Here is a 13956-nt window from a genome sequence, read left to right as displayed (position 1 = left end):
TATGAGTGCCGACCACAGGGTGGCGCTCATAGCAATCTGGCATCAACAACCATAGAGGTCTTCAGTAGACCTCTGGTTGTCATGCCGATGCACCGATGACCTCCGATCACATAACGGGGGTCACCGGCGCACGCATTTCCGGCCGGATGGCTGGAAACGCTTGTTAAATGCCGCTGTCAGAGTTTGAGTTAATAGGTGCAGGCGGATCATGTATCCTAAGTACCAGGCTTCCTCAAGCCCTATCACACATTTCTTGGGATTCCCAGTCAAGCAGGCGGCTCTGAGCGAATTTGCTACCGCTTGTACCTGGGACAATTGGGTATGCCATTCAGTACTAAAGATGATGATGTCATTCAAGTACGATTATGCATACTTCCAATGGGGTTCTAGCACTATGTCCATCAGCCTCTGGAACATGGCTGGTACCCCATGTAGTCCAAAGGGCAAGACAACATAGTGCTACAGACCTTCGGGTGTTGTGAAGGCGGTCTTCTCTTTTGTTGACTCCGTGAGAGGTACCTGCCAATAACCCTTGGTCAGATCAAGCATGGTAAAGTACTGAGCCTGCCCCAGTGACTCAATCAGCTCGTCCACCCAGGGCATTGGATTAAGATCAAACTTTGACACTTCATTCAATTTACAGAAGTCATTACAGAACCGTAATGATCGGCTTCGGGATTAGCACAATGGGGATAGCCCGGTCACTCTGGGACTCTGCAATTACTCCTAGCTGGAGCATTTGTCTCATGATACAACTGCTCGGGTTTTCTTTTCTCAGCCTGGTAAACTTGGTATTTCACTTTCCCAACTTTTTCCTGAATTTCATATGGCCCTTGCCACTTGGCAACAAGCTTACTTTTCGGCCGTGGATACCAAGACTAAGACCCGATCTCCTGCTTTAAAGAAACCCCTATATTGAGGATTTGGTGTTGTATACTGTTCAGTTGTGAGTGCTCCATACTTGTGCCCTGGATTATCCAGCTTACTTGTCATTAATATTGAGTATATGACTGATTTTCTGCTGTTGCACTTTTTGATTGTTGTAAATTAAATGCAGTGTGGGAGCACTGGATGAACAGTTAAGAATAATATAAGCACTAGCACTTTATTTACCACGCTGTTATTTCCATGGTTCCCCCCATCCACCATATATATATATATATATAAACTTTATTTTTTAGGGTTTAGGTGCTATTTTCACACTATTTAGCTTTTTTCATTGATCGTATCTGTATCTATACACTGGTGTTTTAATTATGTGATTAAAAAATATTGTTATGTTTTATATTGGCAATTAGTCTCTCTTGTCCCTTTTTTGGTTTTCTATTAAATATTGGGGAGTGTCCTTTAAATTTGACCCTTGGTGCGACTTGGTATAGGGTTTCTATTAATAATATTATGTATTCTGTTCCATGGATCCAGTTTTCAATGTATCTTAGAAGTACTTGATTACTGAAGTGTCTCCATGCAAGGTCTTAAGAGATACGTTCATAACAGGTACTGGGTGAAATAAAGTCATTTGGCACTGTCTGTCACAGGATGTCAATGTTGCCACAAGGCAGTTTTTAAAATGTCATATTTGCTAAATCTGCCCTGTTAGGTGTTGGAAACAAGGAGTAAAATCATCTCAAACTCTGCCAAGGCCACCAAGTCCTGAGGAGCATGGCACAGAAAAGTCACTTATCACACAGTGCCAAGCAAGCTGCCTGACATGAACACCATAGTGTGTCAAGGACAATAGTAAGCTGAAATTGCATAAAACACACTGCCACTTCGAGTGCAGCACTATAAATGTGTTCTCTAAAGTGATGAACCACGTTTCATTATATGGCTGACTGATGGCAAATTCATGGAGAAATATATGGTGCATACCTTTAAGCTTGATGGAGGAGGGACAATTGTAGGCGGCTGTCTATTAAGGATTTGTTTTAATAAGTTTATTGTTGAGGAACATGTGTAGCCTGAACAGAACATTATTGAATAGTGATGTAATGAAACACTGATTGCTCTCCACATCTTGTAAAAAAACAGTGTTTGATCTCATATAGTGTTGTGAAATTGGATTCTGGGCTCCCCCGGTGGCCACTTGTGGAATTGAACTTGTGTGCATCATCCCCTCTGTTCACCTGCTCCTATCAGGATGTGGGAGTCGCTATATAACCTTGCTCCTCTGTCAGTTTCTTGCCGGTCAACAATGTAATCAGAAGCCTTCTGTGCTTGTTCCTGCTACTAGACAACTCCCAGCTAAGTTGGACTTTTGTCCTTGTGTGTTTTTGCATTTTGTTCCTGTTCACAGCTGCTGTTTCGTTACTGTGTCTGGAAAGCTCTTGTGATCGGAAATTGCCACTCTGGTGTTATGAGTTAATGCTAGAGTCTTAAAGGAATTTCTGGATGGTGTTTTGATAGGGTTTTCTGCTGACCATGAAAGTGTCCTTTCTGTCTTCCTGCTATCTAGAAAGCGGACCTCGATTTTGCTAAACCTATTTTCATACTACGTTTGTCATTTCATCTAAAATCACCGCCAATATATGTGGGGGCCTCTGTCTGCCTTTTGGGAAAATTTCTCTAGAGGTGAGCCAGGACTGTCTTTTCCTCTGCTAGGATTAGGTAGTTCTCCGGCTGGCGCTGGGCATCTAGGGTTAAAAAACGTAGGCATGCTACCCGGCCACTTCTAGTTGTGCGGCAGGTTTAGTTCATGGTCAGTATAGTTTCCATCTTCCAAGAGCTAGTTCTCATATATGCTGGGCTATGTTCTCTCGCCATTGAGAACCATGACATATAGACACAAATCAAAATCTCCCGGAAAGCCTTTCCAGAAGACTGGAGGCTGTTGTAGCAGCAAAAGGGGCCCAACACCATATTATGCTCATCAGACTTGTATCTCTATAATAATCTAGTGTCAGCATACTTTTGCCTTTATAGGGCCTCAGAACTAAACCAGTAGTAGGTGAAATGCAAGCTTTTTGGTGCTATGATTTAACAGTGAAGACAGCAATTGATGTTGTAAAACCAGTGCTGTCAGACGGGTCAACAATAACGGAAACCTTTCCATTTCTGAAAGAACCAAGGCTCAGCAGGAAAGAAACCTTGAAAATGCAATAAGCGATTTCTGCCTATTTAGGACAGTAGAGCAGAGTTGTGTTATACTTACAACCACCCATATAGTAAACTATTAAGTAGTTTCAAACACTGCTGTTAACATAACACTTTATTTCATCAACCTACAAACATATATTAGAAAATGTAATAATAGCAATTGTACTGAGTTATTCAGATACCTTACTTAAAGTGATCCTTTCACATCCAGAAACATTTTTTACCTGCACATAGAGGGAGAAAATGACGTTTTATTCTCCCTGCAGCCACATACCTCCATCATCAGGGCGGTGCAAGGAGCTATTACAGTCATCACTCACTATAAGGGGAGTCTGCTCTTATCACTCCCTAACTTTTGATTGACAGCCAGCTCTGAACATATACATGCAGCTGAGCAGGCTGACAGTCAAGATCCAAGGGGAGTAGTTACAGCACAATCACCTTATAGTTAGTAGTGACTGTTACTACTTCCTATGTAGTATATAAGGGGCGCTCACTGTATCAATGCAAAGCGGTGCTCTGAAGGAAAAAATCACGTAGACTTTGAGCAAGAACCTTTGGCACTCAAATAAGAACAATTTATTGTTCAATTTTCAAAAATGAAAAAAAGAGGCAAAACGTCCACCAAATACAAAGAAATAAGCAAAATGTTGGTATGCACAGATATACTTCAGCCACGACGTTTCGGCAACAAAATGCCCTTTTCAAGCCAAATCTGTTTAGGGAGATATTGCGGAGTGGAAACCACCATGGCTCTGAAGCCTGTGAGATATGTGCGCACCAGCGCGGCAGTGGACGGCTGGAGACCTTCTGCGGGCGTCACATGTTGTTACTACTTCCTACACTGCCCTGATGACTGGAAGTGAGCGGCTGCATGAAGAATAAAACTTCATTTTCTTTTTATAGCTGCAGGTAAATAGCGTTTTTGCAGGCGACAAGTTCCCTTAAACCTAGTGATGACATTCAACTAACCTTGCTTGTTGGCAGACGTTACAAATCCAGGCCTTCTCTTTCTTTTGGTAAGAGCTGCAGTTTTTGCAGACGTTGAATTTGCAATCCAGACACTGCCGCTTGGAGTTGATCAGAAATGTGAAGGGGGAGCAGCATCGAATACAACAGTGTTCATTAAACTTCTGGTGCTTTGACAAAATGGAACACTTATTGCCCTCTTCATCCAACTTCTGCTTAAGTTCACTAAGGAGTGGAAATAAAACAGCTTTAAAAATTTTTGCACAGAATTTGAAGGATTTTATTATGTTATAATAAGCATCTTACTCTAAGTAAAGAGTCCGAAATCATTAATAGTCCTAAATTTTACTCTTAATCTTCCATGTTTACAAGAAATCTAACAATATCTCAAATGTGCATTTGATTGCGTTGTGTACGATTATCCCTTAAGTTGGTCACACACACCCTATTCACATTTAAAGGGGTAGTCTGGCTCTAGGCTTCAAGTCTGCAGTGACTTGTGAATCCTCATATCGAGTGCACTGTTCGTTGTGAGGATTCTCTGGTGCCGATGCTGAAAGGGACCTGCGTGTTACCACAAGTATGTGATTTGCATACATGCTGTCATGACCCAGGACCAGGGGCTCCTTCTCTGTCCCTAACACTAGGGGGCGCCCTAGTTCACCCTACTCCCTGGGATACTTCTGAAGGTGAAGATGCCGGGGCCTCCACTCTTGCCTTATCCTCTGAGTTAGCCTTCTGTCTCATCTTTTCCCCCACCCAGGGAAGAGTGGCGCTACTGTGTACCGTAGTACACCAACCTGACAAACAAGGCAACACAAGCAAGGGTTAACAGAAAACTCCAGGCATACAAAATATTCACTCACATATAACAGAGGAATGCATCTAGGTATGGAGGTTGGGGAATAAACCAAAAAAGGGAAGGATAGGAAATTGCCACACAAGCCAAGCAACTGATAACTCCTCCAACTATCCTTCTCATATGAACTCCTCTCCCTCCGTTAGCCATGCATCAAATGCTAGCTCTGATGAGGATTTATAACATTTTAAAGGGGAAAGGAATGGCTAACCTAGCTCAGCTGGGAGCACAGGGATTTCCAACATGGCTGATTAACCCCTGTTCTGCCTAAAGGAAAAACACATTTAAAATGAAGGAGAAGTGCTATTTCTCAGCATTGGAGTAGGAGCAATCAGATACTGCAGTCTTCTGGCTACATACTGTTGCGGTAACTCCGTGACACATGCTGTGACAAACTGACTAGGTGAGACAAGTCTAGTCAAAATAGTATACTCGCAAACCCATGATCACTGACTCCTGGTGCAGGCACCGGAGAATCATCACAGCGTGCAGTTCACGCAATGTGAGGATTTACAAGTCTGCAGGCACACAGAGTAACTGCAGACTTGTAGAATAAGGTCGGACAAACCTTTTAAATAGCTAATCTATTGTCATTTGAGAGTTTGATGAAGCAAGCATATTAATAGCAAACACTATTAGTAGTTGCAGAAGTAGCTTTTGTGCTACAAAAAAGATTAAACACAAAGTGGGGAAGGATACAAAGATATAGCACAAAACAATAATTACATAATCATGTAAGTACTATACACATGGAAAGGGAAGGGAAATTGAAGGAAAGACCAATTGCCATGAAGAAGTACACTTGATCTGGTACCATATTTAACCATGTTTAAGTTGAAGGTACATTCACATGAATTCCAGGACCCAAAGTTTTACAGCAGGACTTTTCGAACAGTACTGAGCTGCCTCTGCCAGCTTGCCATCCCAGTGCCATATCTTCATTGTAAAAGCATTGCTCTGGTACTGGATCTTTTAACGTGATGTAAAAGAAAATAAGATTCATCAGAACAAGCTACTCTCTTCCACTGCTTTATGGTCTACCTCTCATATTTACAGTATGTGCCTATCAATGAACCTTTAGAGCCCAGATTTACTGCTTGTTCTTGTCTGGTCAACTTTTGGTAGGTACTAAAAAATGCATACTGGAAATATCCTAAACTCCTTATATTTTAGAAAGGCGCAGACCCAGTAGTTTATCCATCACAACTTCCTGTCAAATATATATTAAACCCCTTAACAAGTGGCAAAATAATCATTGTTTTTCACTTCTCCTGTGATTGGATTTAAATTGTTTTTCTGGTTTCACAAAAATCCTGTCCAGTGGCTGCAGTCTTTTCCGAAAGTACAAACAGAGCTTTACAGGTTAAACAACAACCACAAGACCAATTTCATCAACCAAGGTATCATTTTAATCAGTATAACAGCGCCAACTTGACAGTGTCTGTAGTTTACTAAGCAAAATCCTGCCGATAGGTTTGCTTTAAGTTTTATAAAGATGAAATTTTTTCTTTCCAATAACCTCATGGATGGTATTGTGTTTCAGGGCTCCTTGGATCAATGAAATCCATCTCAAACACTTGTGATAATTAATTTGCCACATGAGCTTAATTAAAGGAAAACTACTTAAGAATGAGGCTGCACATTATTAAGCAGGTCACATGTGTCAAGCAATAAGGGAAAGAAAAGGGATTTCTCTGCTGTTGAAAAGTGTGATCTAATTCAATGCCTTGGACAAGGTATGAAAACATTAGATATTTTATGAAAACGTAAGCTCAATCATTGTACTGTAAAGAGATTTGTGGCTGATATAAAGCACAGAGGGGTTTGTGCAGACAGAGGCATAATGAGGAAGGTTTCTGCTGGATAAATTCATCTGATTAAGAAAGCAGCTGCTAAAACACCTGTCATGTAATTACTAGGGACTGTGGGTGCCTACCTGATCCCTTGAACAAGGGAGCACCCTAGTCTATCCCTGTCCCCCAAGCTACCCCGGAAGGTGGAGACACCAAGGTCATGTACCTTGCTATGATCCTATCTTAAATCTTTCTGTTCTCTCCCCCAACAAGGGAGGTGTGAGGCTGAAGTGTTTTGGGATTACACAAACCAAAATTACAGGGATGAAAGAAAACTACAATCATACACATATACTCTCAAAACAACAGAGTGGAACACAGGGGAGGGATAGATAGCAGAAACCAAATAGGAGAGGATGAGGATAACCATGCAAATCAAATCCACACAGAAATCTCCTGAACAAATCTCCAACCACCTACTCCAAACTGCTCCAACACCTAACCAGTAAGTAGGAACTATCACTGACAATTCCCAAGTGCCAGTGGTGATCATATTTACCAGAGTGGAGTGACCAACACAGAACAGCTGAGGCAATTCAGGATGGAGAGCTCAATGAGAATAACTAAACAGATTAACCCTTGCAATGACAGAGCAAGGAAAACCTACATTGTTTAATAGGATAATGAAACAGTTCTAATCAGTGCAGAATTTTGTGTGACAAGATGCTGTGATCTTTGAGCCCTTCTCTGTCGCGGTATCCCCATGACAATACCATTGCAAAGCAGCAAACAGGTATTTTAAGCTGCTGGTGTCTCTGGAGTCCCACGAACTTCAAGTATCATACAGAGGCTTGCAGTTGTGCATAAACCAATTATTACAACGCCTCAAATCTCACCAGCAGATAGATGGAGTAGCGGATGGTTGGTGGATGGCCACCATGTCCCAACAAGGTTCCGACGTTGCAAGGAGGTGGCGGAGTCATGTTTTGGGTGGAAAACATGAGGAGAAAGCTGATAGGCCTCTTTAGAGTCCCTGAAGATGGGAAAATGACCTCAGGAAAATATATAGAGTTTCTGACTGACCACTTTCTTCCATGGTACAAGAAGAACTGTAAAATCTATAGCAATGCAGCATCTCATGTTGCAAAGAATACCTCTAAGTCATTGGCTGCTATGGGCATAAAAGGAGAAAAATTGATGATGTGCCCACCCACTATCCTTCCCTGACCTCAACCCTATTAATAACCTTTGGAGTATCATCGAATAAAAAATCTATATGAGGGTGGGAGGAAGTTCACATCAAAACAGCAGCTCTGGGAGGCTATTCTGAATAGAAATTCAAGCAGAAACTATCCAACAACTCATAAATTCAATGGATGCAAGAATTGTGAATGTTATATCAAAGAAGGGGTCTTATGTTAACATGTAACTTGGCCTGTTGACATGCTTTGGATTGAAAAAGCTTTTTATTTCAATAAATGTAATCTCTTAATGCTAAAAATTCAACAAATGACCATTTTCAGTGCCCTACAACCTATGAAAATTTTGGCAACTCTGTGTATACTAATTTGGAATAGTGCATTTTGATTTTTTTAAGTTTTTAAAAAATACTGTTATCATTGTGAGGTTTGTCCAATAAAATCTGATTTATACTCTACAGCAAGGGTGAGGAACTTTTTTTTTGCAGTACATATCACGAGCTAACTCTACCCACAAAGAACGTCCTGATGCTGACATTGGCGTCAAGATAATAATAATCTTTATTTTTATATAGCGCTAACATATTCTGCAGCGCTTTACAGTTTGCACACATTATCATCGCTGTCCCTGATGGGGCTCACAATCTAAATTCCCTATCAGTATCTCTTTGGAATGTGGGAGGAAACCAGAGTGCCCAGAGGAAACCCACAGAGGACATACAAATTCTTTGCAGATGTTGCCCTTGGTGGGGTTTGAACCCAGGACTCCAGCGCTGCAAGGCTGCAGTGCTAACCACTGCGCCACCATGCTGCCCATGATGTAATCTTTCATTGCATGCGCCTCAGTGTTCAGTAATGAACACTGCATGTGCATGCTCACGGACCAAGAAGAAATTAAAGGGCTGGTGGTAGTCAAAATAAAAGCTCCAGGCCTGAGCACAGCTGTCACCAGCAATCTGCCCTGAGGCCAGAGAAAAGGTAGTCACGGGATGTAAACAGCCTGTTGGCCTGAAGTTCCCCACATCTCTCTAGGTGGATTATTTGAACATTATACTGACTCATTTGCATCGACCATTTAGGAAAACCACAGAAAAATAGTATTTTCATAATAATTTAGAATGTATAAAAAACATAGACACTGCCAAGAAATGTTTTTTTTAATGCTTGGGTATGGATAGGAGATCAGAAAGCACAGCATAGGGATAGGCAAAGGCCTAATACTGTACGATTATGATGTACTACTTCATTGCTGATGTACCGGATTGAAAATGAGAGATTGAATTCACAATCACCACTTAGCGTGTGATTGTGAATGAATACACCTGTGATATACTATAGCAACAGCAGCTGGTTTTTTTAACATCGTGCCAGCAAGCAAGAGTAGTATTAAACCACTCATTGCAGATTTTGCTTATAAGGCCAGGGTCAAACTTAATATATGAAAAATTGGTCGAAGTCTCCCTGCCGAGAGACGCACAGTGTTCTCCGTATGGTCATCCGTGTGTAATGCGTTTGCAATGCGATGATGCGATTTTCTAGCACCTATGTATCCATATGACATGTGTATGGCTTTACATTGCTCACTAATTTTCCCATTGAATTTAATGGCTCAATGGGCTGAAATGAGGAACATGTGTGGGAATTTGTCGCAAGCTAGACGAATGGTCCGCATGGCACCTGAGTTTTTCTCGCACCCATAGACTTGCATTGGCAAGTCTCGGACGATATACGCGTACAGTTGCAGCATGCTGCGATTTCACTCGCACGTAGAATACGCCCGAGAAAAAACACGGTGATGTGACCAGCCCCATAGATTAACACTCGTCTGAGTCCATTATAGCCCAGTCCCTATATTTTGTTTTCTTTTTAAGATAAATCTCCCTAATTCTGAAACTTAAACTTAAATGTTTATCTACTAAAGTGTGTGGGTAAAATAATTTTTGGAGTCCTCTTTATTGCTCCAATAGTCTAATATTAGATGCATACACACGCCACCCGAATACATTGGCCAGTGATATGTGCTTGTTATTGGGATGCAATATTCTACCTAGGTTTTCTGGTTTCATCCTAATTTATAAACGCATGAGGCCTTTTTACGAAAATGTTCTTTTAAAAAAGAAAACTACATAACCATAAAACTTCATAAAAAAACACAAGTGTTTACCTACTAGAGTGCGCGCGTTGTTTTAAATAATTTTTTGAGCCGTTTTCAGTGCTTCAATAGTCCAATACTTAATGCATACACGGGTCACCTGAATACAGTAGCTAGTTGCAGGTCATGCTAGTGGAAAACATGCACCTGCATTTTCTGGCCCCATCCTAGTTTATAAAGGCATATGTTCTTTTTAAACAACTTTAATATAAAAATTATCTTTTTAATTTTAAAATATCTGTTTTAATTATCCACTAAAGATACTGTGTATACTGCTGCATCTGTAGGGAGATGTTCCTGATATGTTTCCTTGTTATAACAGTTGTGATTCCCCTGTGGGCTGCAGTAATAACTAACGATCACAAGATTTCACGGTCTAGAATGTAGGTGAAAGGTGAGGTTTGCCCAGTAACATAGCAGGCATAGAGGCAGTGTGAGGGTTAACAGCCAGCACAAATTGGGGAGGAGGAATTGAGGATTATTGCCAAGTTCAGGAAGTGACAAGTTAGTTGAGAGAAGTATCTAGAAGCAGTCACAGGGCTGCTAGGGATAATGTAGGCCTAATACACGTGGCAGTGGATTGCCTCACGAGTCCCTTTGCCGGCCTGGGAACCTCCAGATAGACATCGGGGGCCTGCAGGAACAATCCTTCTGTGATGCTGCAGGAGAAATTGAACTCAAACTCTAAGAGGGGAGTTAGATGGAATCCAGATATACTGCTAGAAAAGGAGACGATCCCCTAGGACTAGAGAAGATAGCAAAAGGGATGTTCTACCTATACTGAGAACCAGCGCTGAAGTTGTGTCCTGTACCTGTGGGAAAGATGCCACCCTGTCGGGCCTTGTCCTCTACATCTGACTGTAAATACTGTAAAGACTGCCATTTGCCAAGTAAAAGCGCAATTGTTTTTATGGAATACGTAACCACTGAAGTTATTACTGCCGAGGTTCTAGAAGAGGAAAGCCTTGAACTCCTGGAGGCCTGGGGCCCTCAACTAAGTGTGATGCACGCCACACACAGCAGTACATCAGGACAGGGACACGTGTTGTCTATAGGATGCCAGAGCATGTGTGAACAGAAGCTCGCTCACGACTAACTCGCCCATAACTACCTTGCCCAGGCATCTTACACATGATCACTACTCTGGCAAGCACATTAGCAGGGAGAAAGTGGAGGGCAAAATTGAGTACATTTCCCCTTGCTCATCTCAATCACAGCAAGATAATGTAGCCTTGTCCAGTGACATCTTCAGCTGGAGTCAGCATTCTGCTGAGTCCACGTTCTCCGCTGCCTTGAAAGTTAATATTACACATAACAGAATTTCAAATAAACCAATGACACCTATTTCTATGCTGCCCAAAGCCCCGTATCCCACAGCACCCTGGGGGCTAAGGAACATACTACACCAGAAAAACTTAAAGTTGGTACTGTATATACTCGAGTATAAGCCGACACGAGTATAAACCGAGACCCCTAATTTTGCCACAAAAAACTGGGAAAACTTATTGACTCGAGTATAAGCCTAGGGTGGGAAATGCAATGGCTACTGGTAAATTTCAAAAATAAAAATAGATACCAATAAAAGTAATATTGATTGAGACATCAGTAGGTTAAATGTTTTTGAATATCCATATTGAACCAGGAGCCCCATATAATGCTCCATAAAGTTCATGATGGGCCCCATAAGATCGTCCATAGAATAATATGCCCCTTATGTTAAGGGTCGAGTTCCCGCCTCTGCACAGGGGGAATCTCGGGCCATCTCCGCTGCGGTCTCCCATTCTTCTCCTGCCGCAGTGGAGCCTGCTCAGCGGAGACGTCGGTCCCAGCGTCTCGCTCAGTCTGACTCTGTACAAAGAGTTACTGCTGCCTCTCCTGCTTCTGCCATTGAAGTCAGTGCTGGGCAGCGGCGAGCAGACGCTTCTGGGACTAAGTCCTGCTTTTCTCGTTCTGAGCATGCCCAGAGTAAGATCTCTCAGTGGAGATCGAGGGTCACATGATCAGATACTGCAGCTAAGGCCATTGGTCCTTCAGGAAGGTCCTGTAGGTGCTCACGCTCTGTGGCAGCCTCTCATTGGTCCTTCTAGGAAGGTCCTGTACGTGCTGCAACTATTTAAGGCTCACATGGCCACACGGCCATGCGCTAGTATTGTTCTTTGTTATGTGCTTTGCGCCAGTGTGGTCATGTGAGAGTGTGTTCAGGGACCCGGCTGAAATAAGCCCCTAGAATGCTGGCACCTCCGGCGAGGAGTTTGTGTTTGTATGTATTCAGGGAACTGGCTGAAATAAGCCCCTAGAATGCTGGCACCTCCGGCGAGGAGTTTTGTGTGAATGCGTGACCACTGACTGCTCTCTGTTTGGGCAGTTAGCCTGTGCCTCTGTGAAGTCTTACAGGGCACAATGCTTTGCTTTCACAGCTACTCGGTGAATTAACTGAGTTACTTCATACCGCCATATAGTGCCGCTGTTTGCTAGCAGCAGGTACTCCTGCATGGTGGACCCCGGGCTGCGAACGCACCAATATCAATAAAAACATCTCGGTGCGTTCCACTAGCCCTAACACCTTATAATGCTCCATAAAGGCTGATGGCCCCATAAGATGCTCCAGAGAATAACATGCCCCATATGCTGCTCCATAAAGGTTGATGGCCCTATAAGATGTTGCATATCATAATATGCCCCATATGCTGCTCCATAAATGTTGATGGCCCCATAAGATGCTCCATAGCATAATATGCCCCATATGCTGCTCCATAAAGGTTGATGGCCCTATGAGATGCTTCATAGCATAATATGCCCCATATGCTGCTCCATAAAGGTTGATGGCCCCATAAGATGCTCCATAGAATAATATGCCCCTTATAATGCTCCATAAAGGCTGATGGCCCCATAAGATGCTCCAGAGAATAATATGTCCCTGTTATGGTTCTCAATGGCAAGAGAACATAGCCCAGCAAATATAAGAACTAGCTCTTGGAAGGATGGAAACTAAACTGACCATGAACTAAACCTGCCGCACAACTAACAGTAGCCGGGTAGCGTAGCCTGCGTTTTATCCCTAGACGCCCAGCGCCGGCCGGAGGACTAACTAATCCTAGCAGAGGAAAATATAGTCCTGGCTCACCTCTAGAGAAATTTCCCCGAAAGGCAGACAGAGGCCCCCACAAATATTGGCGGTGATTTTAGATGAAATGACAAACGTAGTATGAAAATAGGTTTAGCAAAATTGAGGTCCGCTTACTAGATAGCAGGAAGACAGAAAGGGCACTTTCATGGTCAGCTGAAAACACTATCAAAATACCATCCTGAAATTACTTTAAGACTCTAGTATTAACTCATAACATCAGAGTGGCAATTTCAGATCACAAGAGCTTTCCAGACACAAACGAAACTACAGCTGTGAACTGGAACAAAATGCAAAAACAAACAAGGACCAAAGTCCAACTTAGCTGGGAGTTGTCTAGTAGCAGGAACATGCACAGAAAGGCTTCTGATTACAATGTTGACCGGCATGGAAGTGACAGAGGAGCAAGGCTAAATAGCGACTCCCACATCCTGATGGAAACAGGTGAACAGAGAGGATGATGCACACCAGTTCAATTCCACCAGTGGCCACCGGGGGAGCCCAAAATCCAATTTCACAACAGTACCCCCCCCTCAAGGAGGGGGCACCGAACCCTCACCATAACCACCAGGGCGATCAGGATGAGCCCTATGAAAGGCACGGACCAAATCGGAGGCATGAACATCAGAGGCAGTCACCCAAGAATTATCCTCCTGACCGTATCCCTTCCATTTGACCAGATACTGGAGTTTCCGTCTGGAAACACGGGAGTCCAAGATTTTTTCCACAACGTACTCCAACTCGCCCTCAACCAACACCGGAGC

General features: G+C 42.7%; 1 protein-coding gene across 5 annotated transcripts in view; it reads right to left on the bottom strand.

Annotated features, from left to right (window-relative positions):
- MYRIP (myosin VIIA and Rab interacting protein) overlaps window positions 1-13956 on the bottom strand; it is a 1107682-nt gene that overhangs the window by 543580 nt on the left and 550146 nt on the right. For all 5 annotated transcript variants that reach the window (XM_077269059.1, XM_077269058.1, XM_077269060.1 and 2 more), the window contains exon 3: window positions 4069-4290. In XM_077269059.1, coding sequence (XP_077125174.1) covers window positions 4069-4290 — 222 coding nt within the window. The remainder of the gene's footprint in view (window positions 1-4068; window positions 4291-13956) is intronic.

The sequence above is a fragment of the Ranitomeya variabilis genome, chromosome 6 (assembly GCF_051348905.1).
Source record: "Ranitomeya variabilis isolate aRanVar5 chromosome 6, aRanVar5.hap1, whole genome shotgun sequence".
NCBI classification, from domain to species: domain Eukaryota; kingdom Metazoa; phylum Chordata; class Amphibia; order Anura; family Dendrobatidae; genus Ranitomeya; species Ranitomeya variabilis.
The sequence above is the reverse complement of the archived record's forward strand: the minus strand, read 5'-3'. Positions and strand labels throughout refer to the sequence as shown.